This window comes from Scyliorhinus canicula, chromosome 1 (assembly GCF_902713615.1).
Source record: "Scyliorhinus canicula chromosome 1, sScyCan1.1, whole genome shotgun sequence".
NCBI lineage: Eukaryota > Metazoa > Chordata > Chondrichthyes > Carcharhiniformes > Scyliorhinidae > Scyliorhinus > Scyliorhinus canicula.
Window position 1 is genome coordinate 268,790,947 of NC_052146.1, and position 23,836 is coordinate 268,814,782.

At 43.7% G+C, this 23,836-nt stretch overlaps 1 protein-coding gene across 4 annotated transcripts in view; it reads left to right on the plus strand.

Annotated features, from left to right (window-relative positions):
- plekhh2 (pleckstrin homology domain containing, family H (with MyTH4 domain) member 2) overlaps positions 1-23,836 on the plus strand; it is a 390,052-nt gene that overhangs the window by 287,691 nt on the left and 78,525 nt on the right. For all 4 annotated transcript variants that reach the window (XM_038812971.1, XM_038812963.1, XM_038812954.1 and 1 more), the window contains 5 exons: positions 2,271-2,432; positions 3,725-4,713; positions 10,580-10,655; positions 15,674-15,768; positions 20,562-20,712. In XM_038812971.1, the coding sequence (XP_038668899.1) occupies positions 2,271-2,432; positions 3,725-4,713; positions 10,580-10,655; positions 15,674-15,768; positions 20,562-20,712 (1,473 nt within the window). The remainder of the gene's footprint in view (positions 1-2,270; positions 2,433-3,724; positions 4,714-10,579; positions 10,656-15,673; positions 15,769-20,561; positions 20,713-23,836) is intronic.

Genomic DNA, 23,836 nt, shown 5'->3' on the forward strand with positions numbered 1-23,836 from the left:
CGCTGAGCATCTGACCTGCTTTTCTGGCCACAATATTTATACGACTAGTCACTTGTCACCCTCCCAATATCCCTGACTCTGACAGCAGCAGATGTCAATCAGCAAACTATGTGCAGCAGCTCCAGATCTTGATGGGTTCTCATTGGAATGTGATCCACTAGTCATGGAGCAACACTTATTTATTGACCGTTGGAACATCCAGACCAGTATCCGCTGAGCCTGGTTCTCAATGGACTAATAATTAATAGGGTGGCTCTATGCTCAGCCCGAAAAAGGAGGCACTGGCACCTCCATTCGAAAAAGAAAGCCCTCAAATATCAAATGCTTGAGAGGTTTTACAAACTATACAATAACCTTGAGAGCTTCTACGTGGTGAGTGTGTGAGCTTTGTCACTTGTCAAGCACCTTCTATCCTCCCCCATTACACATCAAGCTTCTCCATTCTCTAAGACAACCACCGCTTTGTTATTCGTCTCCATCTTGTAACCATTCAACTAGCCCACTATTACTCTGGGCCCAATTATAATTTTTGTCGGCATTCCTGCTGTTCTCCACTGTTCCCATAACTGTCAACATGCAGATCCTGACCTTGATCCCTCCAATTCTCGAGGCCAGCTGCACCCTGACTTTGAGACCCTCCCCATCCCTCCACCCCAAAAGACCATCCACTACCCTCTCATGAGCCGAGCATTTTCAACCTATCTGATTCAGCTCCCTCCCCTGATTGTGACTGTACCCTCTGCCTACCAGTACCCTAATTCAAACCCTTTGTACCAAAATCTTGAATTCACGGACCCATGCCTTTTAGACTCCATTCTTGAACATACAAATTAGAAGCAGAGTAGGCCACTCAGCCTCTCATCCCTGCTCTGCCATTCAATAAGATCATCTCTGATCAGATTGTACGTTCAATTCCACATTCCTGCCTACCCCCAATAACTTTTCACCCACCTGTTAACGAGAATTTATCCAGCTCCACCATAAAAATATTTAAAGGTGACTCTGCTTCCACTGCCTTTTTGAGGAAGAGAGTTCCAAAGACTCTCAATCTGCTGAGAGAAAACATTTCTCCACATCTCGGTCTTAATGAGCAACCCCTTATTTCTAAGCAGTGACCCCTAGTTCTAGATTCTATGACAAGAGGAAGCATCCTCTCCATATCCATCCTGTTAATACTCCTCAGTATCTTGTATGTTTCAGTCAGTCAAGTTGCCTCTTACTCTTCTACTACAGTGGATATAAGTCTTCAACCTTTCCTCATAAGAAAACCTGCCCATTCCTGGTACATAACATTCAGTGCCCAGAGAGGCCATCCACTGTCTTGTAATGGAACCAAGACATGCGTGACATGCTTGCTGTCCTAAACAAGACCTGGAACAGACTGGCCTTCTTCCCCAGGGACCCTTTTGAACAAGCTTGGGGCAGACTGATTTCCTTCCCCAGACGGTCTGGCTTTACTTCCCGGACACCATTTTTCACCTTCGTCAGCCTCCCCTGTCCTGTTTCTGTTCCCCTCCCCACTCCTTCTCCCTCTCAGCCATCCAACCTCCGCATCAACCTTGCGACTGCCCCCAAGCCTGCCTCCCCGTCTATCCTCCACATCACCTGTCTAATGTGTGAACATTCCAATTTCTCACTGGTGAAGAACTACATTTCGAGGGAGCATTTCATACTGGTGAGTTGGCCTTTTAATGAGGCACGTATGACATGCAAAAGGATTTCCCAATACTGTTTGTGGAGAAGCTCGACCTTCCTTTAAATTCCTGAGAAATTGGTTGCAAAAGTTTATCCCACTCTCAGGAAACTAATATTTGGCCTCCCTCCAAGCTTCCTGCTGCAGGCAGGACCAGACAATTCCAGATCATATGCCAGGAAAAGTTTAGATCCAAATATCACGCCAAGATGACTCCGCATAGTTCAAAGTATAATTGGAGCCATCTTTGCTCACTGACCTACTCTGGTATGGCATTTTGATATGTATTGATTGGCAGCTGCAATCAAAGTGTCAAGCTTTGTTTGTTTTTGTGATGTCCATTTTACATGTACAAGAGTCCTCACAGGTGCATGAGAGTGCTCGTAATGTCAACTTTCGCCTTCACTCAGACAGGCCAGTGCCTCATTGAGAAGCCATCTAATTTTGAAAATCTTTGGAGCACAGGACGTTTTGCTACACATCATAATCCACAAAATAAAATGATCTTTACATTGTAGACAGAAATCATCTAGAGTTATGCTTAAAAACCAGAGCCTTGTCTTTTGCTATCTTACAGCCCTAACAGGGAGTCGAGGACAAAAGTCGTCATCTGATTTAAGTAAACTATCAGGCGAAGCACAACGGCTTAGCAGCCTAACTTTTGGATACTTTAAAGGAAACCCCAGAAGTCTTCAGCAGAACACCCTAGAAGCTGGGTCAGTGGACGTAAAATTTACAGGTGGGTGGAATCCGGAGTAAAGCTGGCTGCGTGGGCTGGGAAATACTGCCACACTTGTACGCTTAAGTATTTAAACAAATGTTTCACTTATGAAAATGAATACAAACCTTCTATATTTCACCTTTTTAAATGCTTTCATAGATTCTAGAGATTTCTTTTAAATATTGAATCTTATGTTGATTTATTTATAGTCTTTCCGGGAAACCCCAAAAAGGGAATATGAAGAAGTCAAATTGATGTGCATAAGTTAACGCATTGCACAGTTTATCACTATTCTTGAAGATCATTAGTCTACACTAGAGGTGACCAACAAGAGGACAATGCTGATTAAAGTTTTTAGCATTCATCATTGATGTAAAACAGGAAGGTTAAGATTGTTCTGCATTGATGCATAATTTACTGAATATATGATTCCACTATTACATGATAAGAATAGGAGTTTATTGCAGAAAAGGTAACATGATTAAATTTCTAGAAGTTAAACTGAGGCAGGATTCTCCATTTGGGAGACTGAATTGCACCTGATATGCACTCCCGCTGGGAGCATGAATCAGGAAGCCCGACAGCGAGGTCCCATGACTGCCCCACTTCCCACAATGCTATTGGGGGGGTGCGCGAAGCATCGGAACAGACCCGATCACATTTTCTCCCCTGGATTTTCCACCGTATCAGGAACTCCACTACCAGCAGAGAATCCAGCCTCTAGTGTAACAGGATTTCTATCAATTATGCAATTGAACAAAAAAATGACAAACTGAATTTTATATGCGTGAGAAACAGTAAGTGATATATCGGAATGTATGTAATGAAACGATTAGAATTAGCACAAGGAGACTTTCAAAAGGACTTTTAAGTAACATTATCTCAACATTGAAAGTAATTTAACTTGGAGAAGCAATGAAAAAAGGAAATAGAACACGAGGCTGCATAGTTTCAGCAGTGGATGATAAATCTGCAGAGACCACGTTGAGATTTTATAATAGATTGGTTAGACCACTTCAGAGTATTGTGTTCACCTTCTGTCACCATTCTTCAAAAGAGAGTGTAGAGCCCAGAAATGACTTCCTCTGATTTCCCCCTCCATCCTGTAGATCTACACAGTGGCTTCCTCAGTGAATTTGAGATTATGAGCTCCAAGTTTGGGGAAGCAATTAATGAACCCGTGTCCAAAGCACAATGGCATGCTATTTTGGACCAATAACCCAATGCATCATCAATGCACTAAACTATATCAAAGCAAGTGACTTAAAGAAGCATGGACAGAATATAACTTGTGTAATTACCTTTTTCAGAAAAGGAAATGGACAAAAAGCTACAAATGAATTCCGTTCAAAATACTGGATCAGATCCAAGGAGTTTCTCTCAAAACAACAATGTACCCAAGCTACAAGATAGAAAAATACTAACTGCCCACCAATTTTTTCCAAAGGAAGCCACAGCTTTTGTGTCTTTGAGTGATGGCAGTTCTGATGAAGAAGACGAGAGGAAAAGGCGTCTAAAATCCAAATACTTGTCAAACCTTTCCAACCACACATCAGAAGGAGGCATCAGACTTGGTCACACTGGGAGTGACACCTATTTGACAGCATCTGATGACAGTAACTCTGCCTTTGATGAGAGTGCAGCAGTTGACCAAGCTGAACAAAAATTACTCTTGCATTGTGCAGTTGCAAACACTGAAACTCGACAAGTAGTGGATCATTTTCCTAGCATAATAATGAGCTCAAAAACACTGATTAAAAGAATGGATCATGATACTTCCTCTGAGTTAAACAAGAAATTTGAATCTCAAAGGCTGGATTCTTATTCATCTAGTGGAACAAATACTCCAAGCCTGATTCTGCCATCTGCACTTGCATCAAAACATTTAACCCCTATAACAGCCACCAGTATCCAGCCCACGCAGTCTTTAATTCAGACAAATTCATTTTCTAATTTAGCATCTCCAACATTAAGGACTCCTAATGTCTTTAGTGTAAGTGTGACAAAAGCAAAGAAACATTTTAGCCAACCTCAGTTAAGTACCGATCGCCTGTTTGGCCGAAACCGAAATGCCATTAGTATGGTGAGGCCAATGCGTCATGAAGAGACAGACATCGATATCAATGAAGGTGAAAATGATATTTTGGAGAAAATGGAAACCGGCTGTGATGAGGGAATGTTTCTGTACGATTCGGCTGAAGGCCAAATTACAGAGGGGAAACCAGAAACAGGAGGTATGACGAGCAAAGTTTCCAACAACAAGCCACCGACTCCTCCTCTGCACAGATTTCCTTCCTGGGTAATTTTTATTGTTTTGATGCAGTGGTAATTAGTAGCTAATGCTTCATTTGCGGAATTAAAATGTCAATAGATATTTCGCAGTATTAAGTGTCATTGTTCTGACAGCTTTAACATTACAACCTCTTGATCTCAAAGGTTTCAATTAACTTGCATCAAACCAGACTGGTGTACATACTTGAAATGTGGAGATGCTGGCGTTGGATTGGGGTGAGCACAATAAGAAGTCTTACAATACCAGGCTAAAATCCAATGGGTTTGTTTCGAATCACTAGCTTTTGGAGCACAGCTCCTTCCTCAGGTGAATGAACCTGAGGAAGGAGCTGCGCTCCAAAAGCTAGTGATTCGAAACAAACCTGTTGGACTTTAACCTGGTGTTGTAAGACTTCTTACTGTTCATAGTTGTGTTAGACAATCTGAAATTTATTTGAAGACTTATTCACATCCTTTCTGAAATCACCGCACTGCAGCACATAACTGAAGTATTCTTCTATCGAGTAATCAATCTTTATGCTTTGAAAGATGCCAAACCTTGATAGAGGTGTTCAAAGACAATGAACAGTTTTGATAGAATAAACCAGGAGAAAGTGGTTTCAATGGCACATGGGTTGGTAACTAGAGATCACAGATATGAGCAGCACGGTAGCACAGTGGGTAGCACTGTTGCTTCAGAGCTCCAGGGTCCCAGGTTCAATTCCCGGCTTGGGTCACAATCTGTGCGGAGTCTGCACTTCTCCCTGTGTCTGGGTGGGTTTCCTCCGGTTTCCTCCCACTAGTCCCAAAAGACATGCTGTTCAGTAATTTGGACATTCGGAATCCTCCCTCTGTGTACCCAAACAGGCTCTGGAATGTGGCGACTCGGGGCTTTTCACAATAACTTCATTGCAGTGTTAATGTAAGCCTACTTGTGACAATAAAGGTTATTATTTAAAATTGGGAAACTAATCCGAGGCAACATGAGCAAAGGTAATTTACAAAGAAGTTTGTTGAGATCTTGAATTCGCTGCCTGAAAGAGGAGTGGAAGCAGAATCAATGCGCTGTATTTAATGCAGTTCTTGAGTCTTTCCATTAGCCAGTGAGCTGGCAAGAGTTCAGGGTTTCCTCCATTCAGGAAGGACCACCGAATGGGCAGCTGCAGGCCTTCTTTAGGATCAAGGCTGCCTGCGTCAGAAATCCGCTCCCCTCCCCCACCAACCACCCAAGAGCTGCTATCCAGTAACAGGCTAGCAGTTGTGCAGTGCTTGATTGCACCTCTGGGGCAGCAGCGTTTGAGGTCTGGGATCACTAAGGGACGTAGGCAACTGGTAAGTGATGGCGGTTACAGAGTGGGTTCATGGGGGAGGTCGGGGCGCGAAGGCCGTCCAAGAGCCTTCCCAACCTGAACTTAATTGAAGCAGAGACATAAGGCGATGGGGTCCCCATATGCCATCTGTTACAATCCCAGTTGGTGTTACTATTGGACGGAAAGGTCACAAAATGGATCTCGGGCTCAAAATATTGTAACTTTTACTCTTCAACTTTAAGGAACAGAATCACAGGACAGACAATTTGTTTTTAACAAGAAAAAATAATTTATTAAACATGTAAAGTTTGGTTATAATACTATATTCTTTCTCTCACCCTTGTCTTAAGAAATTTTAAGGATAACATCCCACTCTGAAACCAAATGCCCTATATCACTCAATCGATCTTCTGTGCATTTCTCCTGTTGCTCGTTATGCTTTCCTTAATTTGCTCTGTTTTAATTACCTTTGCTCAAGAGTCGCCAGGTATCTTTTTGATATCACCACAAGGTTCAAAACCGAATACTGATCAAAGACTCGATACACCAGTTAGTAAGTTTGAAATCAATGCACATTTATTTACACACGCAGTCAATTATTACTCGTGCGCAAACTACTACTAAAAGCCTATACTTGGCTTCTGGCGCCCACTCAGTCAGAGGAACAATAGCCGTTGTCTGGTTCTGATACTGCTGGCTTCGATCTGGTATAGAATAGTAGCTAGGAGCGCCAATTAATTGGACCATGTCCCAATCATTTGTATTGATTCTCTCCAATAAAGGGGTTGTTTCTCGATCACTGGGCGGGCCCGAGGTGACCGTTGGCCTGCCTTTGTTTTAGTCTCCACTGTCGCCGGGGAGTCTGCCCTGGTACCGATTGCTTAAATGTTTCTCTTTTGTCCCCGGAGATAACTCATTACTATGCTAATGGCTTGTGGTATCAGTTCTGTCTGGGAGCTGCAAGTTCCAATCCACAGGCAAACCTTGCACCTGCTTGTTTTCCTAGCACTGTCCATTTTTCCCTTTACTCTTTGCAAGTGTCCACTTTGAAATCGGGACGTGGCCACCCCAGGTGGCTATTACACTCCTCAAATTCCAACCCCCTCCCCTCGCGCCAGATGATTATCACACACGTTTCTAAACTCCACACTCAGAAAGACACTCTTAAAGTCTCCTTTTAAACAATACTTAATTCAAGAATCAATTTCCAGGTTTTCCAGCTATCCTTGTAAACAACGTTGCCCCTCAACTATTTCAACAAGAATCTGCCTCCCACTTTCCTTTGTGTTGAATACTTTTGCACAAACTTAGATCCAGCCACCAATTGCTCCACAGTTATTTCAACTAACGTCTCACAACACAATCACAAACATTAGAACACTTCCGATATCTTTCTGGCTTCTCACTAGCTAATTCTTTCCCTGCGCTCAACAGGTCTGACTGCATCTGTGGCGAGAGAAGGGTCTGAAACAAAAACAGAAAATACGGGGCAATCTCAGCAGGTCTGTCTGCATTTGTGGAGAGAGAAGGGTCTGAAACAAAAATAGCAAACACTGGATTCTGAAACAATACTGGATTCTGCTTTGACAAAGAGTCACAGACTCGCAACGTTGGCCTCTCTCTCTCCACAGATGTCAGACCTGCTGAGAATGTCCAGTATTTTCTGTTTTTGTTTCAGATTCAAGTATTTGCAGTAATTTTCTTTCATCCTTTTCAGCTCTGTCTGGCTTCACTGAACAGTGCTCTGTTCTAGTTCCAGTTCTTCTTTGTTCCTTTAACTTCATACTTCTTGGAGACTTCTCTTCATTTTTCTAGTTTCCTTAACTAGCTATTCCATAAGTTTCTGGCACTAACCTTTTTTGCCTTTTACTTCATGATATGGGTTTTTTCACTAGCAAAGCTGAGAGATATTCCCTCTCTCTAGTTGCAAAGCTTCCGCTCCTCTGCCTTCCAATATGAACCAAACTCTTCACGGCAACAAAGACGGTTAGGAACCAAGGGGGACAGTATGTCGTGGTCAGTGGTGTTCGAGACAGGCACTAATCGTCCTGGCAAACGTGTACGCACCCAATTGGGATGACACGGAGTTTGTAAAAAAGACCATGGTGGAAATCCCTGACATAGACACTCACCGACTGATTATGTGGGGTGGGGGGGACATTTTAATTGTGTACATGACCCACTGACGTACAGATCAAACCCCAGAATGGGGGAAACGACAGGCATGGCTAGGGAACTAGGAACATTTATGGAGCAGTTGAGGTCAGTGGACCCATGCCGGTTCCTGCACCCAGGTGGGAGGGAATTGTCCCTCTTCTCACCAGTACATAGGTCTACACCCAGGGCAGCATGGTGGCGCAGTGGTTAGTGCTGCTGCCGCACAGCGCCGAGATCCCAGGTTCGATCCTGGCTCTGGGTCACTGTCCGTGTGGAGTTTGCACATTCTCCCTGTGTTGGGGGTTGTGGGGGTGAAATCTACGCAGACACGGGGAGAATGTGCAAAATCCACACACTGACCCAGGGCCGGGATTCGAACCTGTGTCCTCGGCGCCGTAGGCAGCAATGCTAACCACTGTGCTGCCCCCCTCAGTTCAAATTTGACCATTTCAAGCATCAAGAAATCCAGCAGGTCCCCCCGCCACGTCAGGACATAGGGTGGAGAGGTGGTTCTCCACCCTTCGGGCGATCAATGAGGCTAAGGCTACAACATCTGCCTCCGAGCCCGTTTCCAACCACGGCTAGTCCGACACCCCGAATATGGCCTTCCGAGGGCCCGGGTCCAGTTTCACGGTCACCACTTTAGAGATTACCCTAAAAACCTCCTTCCAGTAATCCTCCAGCTTTGGACAGGACAGAAACATATGAACGTGGTTTGCGGGGCTCCCCCCACAACGTTCACGCACATCTTCTACCCCCTCAAAGAGCTGGCGCATCCTCGCCCTTGTAAGATGTGCTCTATACACCACCTTCAGCTGTATCAGCCCCAACCTCGCACACGAGGTGGAGGTGTTCACCCTCCGGAGCACCTCACACCAGAACCACTCCTTCATACCCTCTACCAACTCTTCCTCCCACTTTGCGTTGATCCCTTCCAGCGGCGCCTTCTCCTCCTCCAAAATAGCCCCGTAAACCACCGATACTACCCCCTTCTCTAGTCCCCCTGTCGTCGGCACTCTTTCCAACAATGTGGAAGCCGGATCGACTGGGAAGCTCCGTACCTCATTTCTGGCAAAGTCTCGAACCTGCATGTGTTTAAATATTTCCCCCTGCTCCAGCCTGTACTTCGCTCCCAGCTCCTTCAATCCTGCAAACAGACCCTGAAGAAACAAATCTTTTAGTGTCCTAATTCCTTTCTCCTCCCATCTCCGATAATTTCCATCCCACTTCCCTGGCTCAAATCTATGGTTCCCCTGAATTGGCATTTCCCTTGAACCTGCCCCCAACCCGAAGTGCTGGCGAAACTGCCTCCAAATTCTCAATGAAGCTATTGCTACCGGACTCCCTGAGTATCTCCCTGGGGCCGTCAGGAGCGGCGCTATCACTAGTGCCTTCAATTCCAACCCCCTACCCAAACTCTCCTCAATTCTGACAACACGGTAGCATAGTGGTTAGCACAGTTGCTTAACTGCTCCAGGGTCCCAGGTTTGCTTTGCGGCTTGGGTCACTGTCTGTGCGGAGTCTGCACGTTCTCCTCGTGTCTGCGTGGGTTTCCTCCAGGTGTTCCGGTTTCCTCCCACAGTCCAAAGATGCGCAGGTTAGGTGGATTGGCCACGCTAAATTGCCCTTAGAGTTTCAAAAAGGTTGGGTGGGGTTACTGGGTTAAAGATAGGGTGGAGGTGTGGGCTTGGCTAGGGTGCTCTTTCCAAGGTCCGGTGCAGACTCGATGGGCTAAATGGCCTCCTTCTGCACTGTAAATTCTATGATTCTATGACCCATAGTGCTGGAGCATTTCTAACAAATATGTACGGCCCAGATTTTTTGGGACAACTAGGTGACAACAACCACCCCCCATCCTGGACCTGGGTTCAACATTTACAGTTGCCAAGACTGAGATTTTCTGTTTTGTTTCAGAGTCCAATGTCCGCAATAACTTGCTTTTATGCTATAATTTAACTTCATTGTCAAGGAAGGACCTAGATTAAATCATTAATCAATGCTGTTTGTTCATCTCATCTGGGATGTTAGGAAAGCCTGAGTTAGTAAAGTTCTAATTCAGGAAGGGATCTTGAGAATCATACGAACATCCAGCAACTGTCCGAGTGTACATAATTTAAAGTTGACTGAAGGCACAATTCAGGCTTGGCTGTAATGCTGCCACTAAAGATCAATTAGCCTGCTAAACAGCCTGATCAAAACAGACATGTAAAAAATGACATGTAAATGATTAATGCTGTTCATATTCTTTCATCCTTTTAAGTGTCAGTGCCATCACAGGGGAATGGAAAGATATGAGACAAAAAATAATTTCAAGCTGCTTCTCATATTTTGGTCCTAATATGAATGTTTTTCTTTTAATTTTTGGAACCATCAATCATATAACCGTACAAAGGTATTAAGAACTGTTACTTTATCTTTTACATCCAGGAAAGCAGAATTTATGCAGTAGCCAAGTCAGGTATAAGAATGTCAGAGGCCATTTGTACGGACCCAAGTAACAAATGTGAGTATTTTATAGAGACGGAGACGTGCTTTCAGTTTAATGGGCAAGCCCATTGTGTGCTTTCACCTTTTAACTGGAATAATTTTATTGACTTTGCTTCCCATTTCCCCCCTTCCCTTAACTTGCTGTTCTCTACCTCTGACTCTTCATTTCTTTGACTTTTCTGTTTCCATGTCTGGGAATAGACTATTCACTGACTCCCAACAGTTAGCTTTCCCACATTCCTCTTACCGTAAGGACTGTATTCCAATCTCCTAGTTTTTCCACCTTCATTGCATCTGTTGAGATGATCCTATCTTCCATACTACCGTTCCGACATGTCTTCCTTCCTGTTCCTTCAACAATGATTCCCACTGCACCCCTTCCCCTCTCCCACTATGGTTGATGGGCCAAAAATGGTGCCTATTCTATTTTCCATACTATGCTCCCACCCCTTCTTCTAACAGCGCATGATAACCAGCCTCCTTATTCATTAACGCATCCTCTGCCATTTCTGCTAGCTCAGCACGATGTCACCATCAAACAGATCTCCCCCACCCCTTTCAGCATTTGGAAGGGACTGTTCTGACCACAATATCCATGTCCACTCCTCAGTCACCCCCACCACCCCACACGTTCCTACAGTACCTTTCCATGCAAGCACAGGAGATGCAACATCTGTCTTTTCACTAATTGAATTACAGTAATTTACTTGTACTTATTTAGTACACTGTATTCAATGCTCATGATGCCCTCTGCATTGGGGAGACCATGCACACACTGGGTGAGGAACACCTCCGTTCAGTGTGTAAGATTGAAATTGAGCTTCTAGCTGCCTGTCATTTTAATTCACCATCTTGTTCCCTGACCTTACTGTCCTCAGCTTGCTGCAGTGTTCTGTTGAAGCTAAACGCAAGTTTGAGCAACAGCACCTTATCTGTTGACTAAGCACCTTACAGTCTTCTGGACCCAATATTGAGTTCAATCATTTTAGATGAACTCTTTTTCCCTCCTTTTCTGTTATTTCTTTTTGCTCATTTGTTTATTTTGCTTTTTCTCTCATTTCCTTTTCTTTTGGAGGACAGCTATTCAATATCCTTTTCTTCAGACCTCCTCAGGACCACACTTTTTTTGTTTCTTTATTCGTTCCATTCCCACATCCTTTATATAATTCAACCTTTTGAATTTGATCTCGCCTGCTGTCTGCCTAATCACAGCCTTCTTCACACCTTTGCATTCCTTTCACTTGCTCAAAATAGTTATATCTTTTCCCAGTTCTGTCGAAGGGTCACAGACCTAAAACATTAACTTTTATTTCTCGATCCACGGATACCAGACCTGCTGAGTATTTCTTACGTTTTCTGTTTTTATTCATTATTCATTATCCTGCAGAGCGCTGTTTTATGGAATTTTTTAAAAAATTGTGATTCTAGAATTTTTACTCTTTTGTTTTGCAGACATAATTCAGCAACTACTTATCTTTATATAGAGTTTTGACACAATACAAAGTCCCATGGTGTGGCAGGAAAAATGGCATTAATAAGAACTAGGAGCAGGAGTAGGCCATCTGGCCCCTCGAGCCTGCTCCGCCATTCAATGAGACCATGGCTGATCTTTTGTGGACTCAGCTCTACTTTCCGGCCCGAACACCATAACCCTTAAACCCTTTATTCTTCAAAAAACTATCTATCTTTATCTTAAAACCATTCAATGAAGGAGCCTCTACTCCTTCACTGGGCAAGGAATTCCATAGATTCACAACCCTTTTGGTGAAGAAGTTCCTCCTAAACTCAGTCCTAAATCTACTTCCCCTTATTTTGAGGCTATGCTCCCTAGTTCTGCTTTCACCTGCCAGTGGAAACAACCTGCCCTCATCTATCCTATCTATTCCCTTCATAATTTTATATGTTTCAATAAGTTCCCCCCTCATCCTTCTAAATTCCAACGAGTACAGTCCCAGACTACTCGACCTCTCCTCGTAATCCAACCCCTTCAACTCTGGGATTAACCTAGTAAATCTCCTCTGCACACCCTCCAGTGCCAGTACGTCCTTTCTCGGGTAAGGAGACCAAAACTGAACACTATACTCCAGGTGTGGCCTCACTAACACCTTATACAATTGCAGCATAACCTCCCTAGTCTTAAACTCCATCCCTCTAGCAATGAAGGACAAAACTCCATTTACCTTCTTAATCACCTGTTGCACCTGTAAACCAACTTTTTGCGACTCATGCACTAGCACACCCAGGTCTCTCTGCACAGCAACATGTTTTAATATTTTATCATTTAAATAATAATCCCATTTGCTGTTATTCCTACCAAAATCGATAATCTCACATTTGTCAACTTGTATTCCATCTGCCAGACCCTAGCCCATTCACTTAACCTATCCAAATCCCACTGCAGACTTCCAGTATCCTCTGCACTTTTCACTTTACCACTCATCTTAGTGTCATCTGTAACTTTGGACACATGGCCTTGGTCCCCAACTCCAAGGCATCTATGTAAATTGTGAACAATTGTGGGCCCAACACTGATCCCTGAGGGACACCACTAGCTACTGATTGCCAACCAGAGAAACACCCATTAATCCCCACTCTTTGCTTTCTATTAATTAACCAATCCTCTATCCATGCTACTACTTTACCCTTAATGCCATGCATCTTTATCTTATGCAGCAACCTTTTGTGTGGCACCTTGTCAAAGGCTTTCTGGAAATCCAGATATACCACATCCATTGGCTCCCCGTTATCTACTGCACTGGTAATGTCCTCAAAAAATTCCACTAAATTAGTTCGGCAAGACCTGCCCTATATGAAACCATGCTGCTTCTGCCCAATGGGACAATTTCTATCCAGATGCCTCGCTATTTCTTCCTAGATTCCAGCATCTTCCCTACTACCAAAGTTAAGCTCACTGGCCTATAATTACCCGCTCTCTGCCTACCTCCTTTTTTAAATAGTGGTGTCACGTTTGCTCATTTCCAATCCACCGGGACTACCCCAGAGTCTAGTGAATTTTGGTAAATTATCACTAGTACATTTGCAATTTCCCTAGCCATCTCTTTTAGCACTCTGGGATATATACCATCAGGGCCAGGAGACTTGTCTACCTTTAGCCCCTTTAGCTTGCCCATCACTACCTCCTTAATGACAACAATCCGCTCAAGGCCCTCGCCTGTCATAGCCTCATTTCTATCAGTCACTGGCATGTTATTTGTGTCTTCCACTGTGAAGACCGACCCAAAAACCTGTTCAGTTCCTCAGCCATTGCCTCATCTCCCATTATTAAAACTTTCTGTTGCCCCCTAAAGATTTCCCAGTCCTCTAGTCTCCCACTAATCTTTGCCACTTTGTATGTTTTTTCCTTCAATTTGATACTCTCCTTATTTCTTTAGAGATCTACGGTCGATTTCCCCTCTTTCTACCGTCCTTCCTTTTTGTTGGTATAAGCCTTTGTGGAGCACTGTGAAAAATCGCTTGTAAGGTTCTCCACTGTTCCTCAACTGTTCCACCATAAAGTCTTTGCTCACAGTCTACCTTAGCTAGTTCTTCTCTCATCCCATTGTAATCTCCTTTGTTTAAGCACAAAACACGAGTGTTTGATTTTACCTTCTCATCCTCCATCTGTATTTTAAATTCCACCATATTGTGATCGCTCCTTCCGAGAGGATCCCTAACTATGAAATCATGAATCAATCCGGTCTCATTACACAGGATAAGATCTAGGACCGCTTGTTCCCTCGTAGGTTCCATTACATACTGTTCTAGGAAACTATCGCGGATACATTCTATAAACTCCTCCTCAAGGCTGCCTTAACCGACCTGGTTAAACCAATCGACATGTAGATTAAAATCCCCCATGATAACTGCTGTACCATTTCTACATGCATCCGTTATTTCTTTGTTTATTGCCTGCCCCACCATAATGTTACTATTTGGTGGCCTATAGACTACTCCTATCAGTGACTTTTTCGCCTTATTATTCCTGATTTCCACCCAAATTGATTCAACCTTATCCTCCATAGCACCAATGTCATTCCTTACTATTGCCCGGATGTCATTCTTAAATAACAGAGCTACACCACCTCCATTACCATCCACTCTGTCCTTCCGAATAGTTTGATACCCTCGGATATTTAACTCCCAGTCGTGGCCATCCTTTAACCATGTTTCATTAATGGCCACTAAATCATAGTAATTCACGATGATTTGCGCCATCAACTCATTTACCTTATTCCGAATACTACAGGCATTCAGGTAAAGTACACTTACGTTGGCTTTTTTACCTCTGTTTTGAATCTTAACACCTCGATCAGTAACCTCTCCTAAGTTAGATTTCCTCTTAACTTTTCTCCTAATTTTCCTTGTCGTTGAACCCATATCTTCATGTAACAACCTGCCGCGCCACTTACCATTAATGTTTTTACTTCCAGTTTTATTCCTTTTAGTATTACTGGGCCTATTCACTGAGCTCCCCTCAGTCATTGTACCTTGTATTGTCGCCCTTTTTTGATTTTTGACTATGGCTTCTCTGCCTTACACTTTCCCCCTTCCTTCCTTTTGCTTCTGTCCCTGTTTTACTACCTTCCGACTTCCTGCATCGGTTCCCATCCCCCTGCCACATTAGTTTAAACCCTCCCCAACAGCTCTAGAAACCCCCCCCCCCCCCCCCCCCCCCCCCCCCCCCCCCCATAGGGCAGGGAAGTGGGAGGCAAGAGGAAAAAGGGAACGCAGCAAAGCAAAGTTATTGCTAGCTGTGGAAAAATACAATGGGATGCAAATCAGTTTCACGACGGCTAACAGGTTTCCGAATGTGCCATGACGGGCACCAGCGGAGGATCCCACGGGAAATTCATGTCAGCGTAAAACAGATTTTTGGGCCTCCTGACAACCTGCCATTGAATCCACCGGCGGGGATATGGCAGAGTTCTGCCAATTCAGTTTTCTTTTAAATGTCTTAGTAGATAGCTATTTAATGTTTTACACATAGAATTGTAATACTGTATATAATTTGATAAACTATTCCTCATTTCCTAGGCACTAACTTTACGTCTTCAAATTCAACATCAGGATCCTACTCCAGCTTAATTTACAGGAGTATGACCTCTCCGTTGTACACTACTTTGAAAGGGGTGAGTGTCCAACAAAGCCATGATTTCACCCAAGTATTTTAGACTATTGGATTTGAGTGCAACATTGATCCTGAAAATTAGATTTTTTTTTCTCAGAATCTTTAGCCAAAAAATTTTCTGTAATGCACTTGCTAGATGTTTAAATTCCTTATGTTGTCCTGGTTTAACGTGTGGATAGATGAACTATTAAAGTTAATTGTCTGAAGTAAATGTATGTTCAAGGATGATTGTGAGGACACATCCACGACAGTCAGTACAAAACCAGCTTTTAGAATCACATATGTTGGATGAAACCAAGGATCACAAATTTGAATAACCCCTCAGGACACTTCTCAAAGAAGTACTTCATCCCCATTGTAAATATCTGTGATAAATCTATTTTCTAAATGGAAATTGTTCCCACATACATTGTATTTCAGTGGAAAGAAATATATCATTATGTTTTGCAATAATGAATAATAATGTTATTCTGTTCTCTCATCCTTTAATTACCATCACACCCCACCCTGACCTTGCATCAGCCCCCAGCTGAGAGCCTCCAACATATTCATAATTCTTGAGTGAAAAAAGATTTGTTCTGAAACTTGTCCTTAATTCACCTTCCTCAAGTTTGCTCTATTTCCCCATGTTATTAGCCTTGGCTAACCTCCCTATTTGATTTAGCAATCCAGTTTAATATTTTGCAAGGCACCCATACCGGCTTTAGTCGTCTGACTTCACGGATAAAGAGCCCCAGTGGCTAGCACGAGGGGACATAGCCTTAAATTGAGGGGTAATAGATATAGGACAGACGTCAGAGGTAGGTTTTTTACGCAAAGAGTGGTGAGGCCGTGGAATGCCCTACCTGCAACAGTAGTGAACTCGCCAACATTGAGGGCATTTAAAAGTTTATTGGATAAGCATATGGATGATAATGGCATAGTGTAGGTTAGATGGCCTTTAGTTTTTGACTTCCCATGTCGGTGCAACATCGTGGGCCGAAGGGCCTGTACTGTGCTGTATCATTCTATGTTCTATGTTCTTGATAAGTCAGTCCTCTGAAAGTTTGTAGGATGTTAACTCCTCGCTCAGCCCCTGCCTGCACTTCCTTGGAGGGTCACGGTAGAGGCCTAGGATTCGGCCAAGTACTTCTTCTCACTGCAACTTGACTGTTTCACCATGTGTTGAACACCAAATCATAAGCAGTAGTCAAGGTGTAAACTGACCAGTGCAACATAGTGTGGAAAATTACCAGGGTTGGCAGGTTAGTATTAGATACAGTATTTTTGAGACGTTGCAATTAAGATGTATTATGATGACCTAATGGATATTGTTATAATCTTGATAGAGAGTGCTAATTTTTTTTTTTTTGGAGATCCAGAAACCCAGATAAAAGAAACAAGTCAAAAGGTTCCCAGTTTAAAATAATAGAATTTTACTTTTCAAAAATCAAAGAACGTGAAAAGTAAGAACTATACTTTATCATAAATAGTCAGCTATGTTATAAATATTACAAATACTGTGAATCCAGGTATTTCTAAATTGCTAAACTTTTTAACTCTGCATTCCTTCTTAAGTATTTACACTCCAATAACTCATCAGAAATTAGAAGGTTAACCACTTGGTTTGAGGACTGTTTTAAAGATTTGTGGAAAAGTTGAGATTTCTTAGGCATTCTGCTTACTTCCAGTAAGGCTTTCCTTCAAATTTCCTACAACTGTCCCATGGCTGCTCTTCCCATTTGCAGCCTTTAAATCCTTTAAACAATCTGTCAGTATACCGAGTTCAAAGATCTGTGAGATGAAGGTCAAAGCATTCCCTTTAATGCAAGTGTTTTTTTTTCGCAGTCAGTTGCATTGCCCTTTAACTTTTCCTAGCCTGTTTGTATGCCAAGAAGCCTGAAAGGTTTGAACTGTATTGTTAACATTCAGTTTCACAGACTTTGCCTTTTACAAGCTTTCTGATTGGCAGGTCTAGGCAGTTTCAACGGGAGAATTATGATTGTAAATTTATATAGCTCTGCTATATACAGATTGACCGGGGGGATAACGGTGAGGTTGAGTGTGTCTTGGGTTATAGGAAGATATAGATGGGATGGTCAAATGGGCAGAAAAATGGCAGATGGAATTTAGCCCTGAAAAGTGAGAGGTGATACACTGCAGAAGGAGTAATTTGACAAGGAAGTATTCAATGATTGGCCTGACACTGGAAAGTTCTGAGGAACAAAGGGACCTTGGCATGTGTGTCCATAGATCTCTGAAGGCAGGAGGGCAGGTTAATAGGATGGTGAAAAAGGCATATGGGACACTTGCCTTTATAATTTGAGGCATAGATTACAAAAGCAGGGAGGTCATGTTGGAGCTGTATAGCACTTTGATAAGGCCACATCTGGAGTAGTGTGTTCAATTCTGGTCACCACATATGAAGGATGTGATTGCACTGGAGAGGGTGCAGAGCCAATTCACCAGGATGTTGCCTGGAATGGAACAATAAGTTATGAAGAGAGGTTGGATAGGCTTGGGTTGTTTCCACTAGAGCAGAGAAGGCTGAGGGGCGACCTGATCAAGGTGTACAAGATTATGAGGGCTATGGACATGGTGGATAGGGAGCAGTTGTTCCCCTTAATTGAAGGGTCAATCATGAGGGAACACAAGTTCAAGGTGAGGAGCAGGAGGTTACGGGGGGATTTGAGAGGAAAAGGTTTTACCTAAAGGGTGGTGACGGTCTGGAATGCACTGCCTGGGAGGATGGTAGAGGCGGGTTGCCTCACATCCTTTTAAAAGGTTCCTGGATGTGTACTTGGCATGTCATAGCATTCAAGGCTATGGGCTAAATGCTGGCAAACAGGATTGGGTAGGCAAGTCAGGTGTTTTTCATGCGCTGGTGCAGATTCGGTGAGCTGAAGGGCCTCTTCTGTACTATTATTCTGTGATTCTGCAGGGAACCATTAATGCAGAGACTCAGCTGTTTTTCTAACCACAGTATTTCTTTTTCTAAGAGGCTGTCTCTTTGTTCTCAAGACCTTCCAGGTCCTGAGAACAAAGAGACAGCGGCCGGGATTCTCCATCCCAGCAGGCAGCCAATGGGGTTTCCCATTGTGGGCACAACCACGCTATCGGGAAATCCGCGAAACGAAGGATCCAGCCCAGCCTCTTTCAACAAAACAGAATCAATACAAATATTAACTTTTTGTTTGTAGAGTTTCAAGCTTTATGCCATGAAATCATTATCATACAATGGGTATTAAGCGCCGGACATCAATCTCAGCACATGCTTCTGTTTTCTTTTGATCAGGGTGGTTTGTGCATGTGTCAGAACAAGGTGCAGCTTTTTTGACCAAAGGACGGATGTAGTCTGTAGATGAGAAATAGATCTATGAAAAGAATGAGATATACAAGAATAAACATCCTCCAAATTATTTTCTGATTTAACAATATTGTACAGTAACATTTGCTTTGTTTCCTTTGCTGCTGCTCCCCACTAAAATTCCAAGGATGGCATTCCCACCAGATTGCTGCCCACCTTGACTTCTCTGCAATTTTACAGTGGGACGGGCGAGGTCTAGGCCAGCCTGCCAGCCAAGTATTAAGTGCCAAGTTTGCAATAACCCTAGATGTTTTTAAATGCGCTGGCCATGATTTGTGTGGTATCTTACACTCGTCTGCATTAAATTTTAACTGCGACTGTTTCTGCTATTTGCAGATTTCGCCTCATTATTTTGTAAATCCATGTTTGCTTCATTAGATTCAACTTCCAACAGTTAGTTAATGTCATCAGTGGAACCCATTTCAATTTTTTGGCATGTATCCTCCTAACATCTAAAAATAAAGCAATATCAATTTTATTCTGCCTCGGAGAGTCAGAAGTCCCTATCGATTTTAGGTTTTCAAGCTTGCAATTCTGCACACAGCAATTTCCTAATCGTGGCCATTTTCTGATGCATGCCAATGGTGGGTACGGTACCTCATTTCCAGTGCTGGCTGAAAGGCATCATTATTCTCAGTAAGAGGAAATTATCTTAATAATTGTTGAGATGTATTTCCTTTATTTCTGTCTACAGCAATGTCAAACAATGATTACATTTATATAGCACGCTTCATTAATGAATGAATGATCTCTAATTTCATCAAATCATGAACCCTTCCCTTTCCCTTAGAAATATCAATGGAATGCTGTGTTGTGTGATCAGCAACAGAGTAGGCCATTCAGCCCATCAAGCCTGTCCTGCCATTCAATGAGATTATGGCTCATTTGAAAAATAAAAATACCCGCAATGAGGTTCATTTCACCCTTTAACGAGAGTATATGCCATTGATTTGCTTTCTTTTTTGGTCAAGGCCCCAACCACTGGACTAACATTTTCTTCCATTGTTTAAGTACACCCTAATAAATTCATAGAGATATAAAGGTTTAATGTGTTGCCAAGGGCAGCACTGTGGCTTCACAGCACCAGGGTCCCAGGTTTGATTACCTGCTGGGTCACTGTCTGTGAGGAGACTGCACGTTCTCCCCGTGAGTGCGTGGGTTTCCTCCGGGTGCTCCAGTTTCCTCCCACAGTTCAAAGATGTGCAGGTTAGGTGGATTGGCCATGCTAAATTGCCCTTAGTGTAAAAAAAAAGGTTAGGATGGGTTATTGGGTTACGGGGATAGGGTGGAAGTGAAGGCTTAATGTGGGTCGGTGCAGACTCGATGGGTCGAATGGCCTCCTTCTGCACTAGGAGTTCAAGGAGAGGGCAATTTGACTGCAAGCATTGTAACATTTTAACACATGGTAAAATATAAAGCTGGTTTACAGATTATCTTGCATCTTTCAGAAAGCAACACAAATCAGCACCAGCCCTTTCTCAGATGAGTTTTCTGAAACAGAAGAAAGTGACAGCTCCAGAGGGAGTTCCAGAACTTCAACAACAGGATCAGACTCCCGCAAAGGAAGCAGTCCCAGCAGTCTACGGGCCATGAAACGAGGTGAGATTTCCTTTATATTTATAAAAAGCACAGCAGAATAAATGAAAAAAATACAATCAAAACAAATTATTAGGCTAAGACATCAATAAGTCATTCCAGGGTTAGTAATTAATATTAATGATTAAGTTACGATTCGGGTTGGAGATGTGTTCTCATTGACTAGGCACAGTTTCAAAATTCACAGTAAATACACTTTGATTGAATTTCACTTCAGTCTGGTTAGTAATAAAGCACAATGACCTCAAATGTAATAATATAACATGTTCCTAATTAGACATGCACCCATCCTCTTGAGCTTTCCAGTCAGTCTTCCATTCTAATGACTGCAACGCATGCCTGTGCTACGTTCCTAAACCTAGCCTTGCTTGCCCTATTATGAATGTAATACGAAGAGACCTCCGGTTGCGATATGTAGGTGGAGATTGCGTGTTTGGTTGCTCCCGCCAAAGTAAAGAGTTTTAGGCCCTTTACACCCAGTTTTTGGGACAATTCTTTGGTGAGAAGCTGTGGGAAGGCATGGGGCATTTATAGAATGTCAAAAACCATAAAAAGAATCCAGGGAAAAAAGGGAGCGAGCGGAAATCTGCCGTCAAGCCTGCAGATGACAGATGGTGAAGACTGCCGCAGGAATAGAGATGGGTGGGTGGGTGGGTGGGGGGCGGGCAAGAGTGCCTGTCGAGTGGAAAAGATGGTTGAAGTGATAGCTAGGGAAGTTGAGCGATTGTTCCGATAACATATTGAAAGGCATCAGACAGAGATGATGACCTCGCTTAAGTGGTGGTTAGTTGGAATGTGCAAGGGTTGGGGCGGACCAATAAAGAGAGGTGGTTTTTCTCGCACTTAAAGGGCCTGAACGTGGATGTGGTGCTGTTACACGAGACCCATCTGAGGGTAAAGGACCAGATAAGACTGAGGAAGGGCTGGGTGAGCCAGGTTTTCCATTCGGACTTCAACAGTAGGGTTTGTGATACTGGTGGGTAAACGAGTGAGGTTCCAAATGGAGAAGGTGGTGGCGGACCACGGAGGGGCAGGTATGTAATAGTGACAGGGGTGTTGGAAGGGAGGTCAGTGGTGCTGGTTAACGTATTTGCCCCAAATTGAGACGATGCTGGGTTTGTGCAGAAAATGCTAGCAGTCATACTGGACTTGGATACTCACCAGTTGCCGCTTGCTGGGGTAAAGAAGGCAGAGTACTATGCAATTGTGGTATCAGGCCATGCTCTGCCTTGAGTGGATGTGGTCTTGGAGAAAGGTCCATCCCCGAGGCCGGCATGGAGGCAAGATGTGACTTTGTTGGCAGACCCAAATTTTTGCATTAAGGTGAGGAAGATAATTGAGGAGTATGTGGAGTTTAGCCGAAATAGGGAGGTTTTGCGGTTTGGAAGGTCTTTAAGGCGGTGGTGAAGTCATTTCATCAAGGCGAAGGTGGATAGGGAGGCACGGGAGGAGATTTTGGAGGTCAATGGAAGATATGCAGAGGACCTGAAGTTGGGACTATTAGTGAGGAGGAAGGAGTTGCAGGCGAAGTTTGATCTTCTATCCACGGAGAGAGCGGTTCAGCAGTTGAGGCGAGCGAGGAGGTTTGTTTCTGAGTATGGTGAGAAGGCCAGTCGATTGTTGGTAGGCCAGCTCTCGGCAGGCAGCAACAAAGGAGATCATGTGGATTAGGGATGGAACTGGTGATGTTTGAAGACTTTTACAGGAGCTTGTATAAATTGGAGCCGCTAGAGGATGAGGTGGGCAAGGAGCAGAGGGCTGAATTAGAGGAACCAATGGAAGTGCATAGGGCAGATGCAGTCGGGCAAGGCACCGGGACCAGATAGGTTCCCGGTGGAATTTTATAAAAAATTTCAGGTTAAGTTGGCACTGCTGGTGTGGAAATGTTTGAGGACGCGATGGTGAGGGGAGGGTTGCTGGAGACGATGAGGCAAGCATACATCTCATTATTACTCTGCAAGAAGGATCCAGTGGAGTGTGGGTCATACAGACGTGAATGCTAAGATACTGGTGAAGGTTTTGACCGTCAGGTTAGAGGAGTGCCTTCTAAAGATGGGTAAGGATCAGACAGGGTTCATCAACGGCACGCAGCTGTCATCAAATGTGCGACGGCTGCTGTATGTGGTGTTTTCTCTGGCAGAAGGAAGAAAGCTGGAAGTGGTGGTGACATTGAATGTGGAGAAGGCATTTGACAGAATGGACTGGAGTTACTTGTTTGCAGTGCTGAATAAGTTTGGGATTGGGTCTAAGTTTGTGGCTTAGGTGAAAGTGTTATACAAGGACCTGACAGCATTTGTGCGGACGAATGGTATGAATTCAGGGTTCTTTCCACTATTTCGGGGAACGAGGCAGGGATGCCCCATGTCCTCTCTTCTGTTTGTGTTGGTGATTGAGCTCTTGGCCGTTGCGCTGAGGGGTTTGGACTTATGAAAGGGGATAGTGAGGGGGAGGTAGAGCGTAGGGTGTCTCTGTATGCGGACAATCTGCTGCTGTACATCTCGGACCCGGGCTCAGCGGTGAGAGAATAATGGGATTGCTAAGGAAATTTAGGGCATTTTCGGGTATAAGTTAAATTTAGGGAAGAGTGAATATTTTTTGGTGTCTTCGCCATGGGCAGGAGTGGGTGGCTTACCATTCCAGGTAGCGACAACTCATTTTAGATATTTGGGGATGCAGGTGGCGTGGGACTGGGCACAACTTTGTACGGTTAAGGAGGGTGGGGAGGGTGTAGGGGGACTTGGTGAGATAAGCTAGTGTCCCCTTGTCGCTGACAGGTCGGGTGCAGGCAGTAAAAGTGAACAGTTTGCCACAGTTCCTGTTTCTGTTCCAGTGTCTGCTGGTCTTTTTGCCAAAGTCATTCTTTCGAGGAGTGAACAAGCTGGTCTCATTTTTTTTTAATTAAATAAATTTGGAGTACCCAATTTTTTTTTCCAATTAAGTGGCAATTTAGCGTGGCCAATTCATCTATCTTACACATAGATTTCATAGAATTTACAGTGCAGAAGGAGGCCACTCAGCCCATCGAGTCTGCACCGGCTCTTGGAAAGAGCACCCTAACCGAGGTCAACACCTCCACCCTATCCCCATAACCCAGTAACCCCACCCAACGCTAAGGGCAATTTTGGTT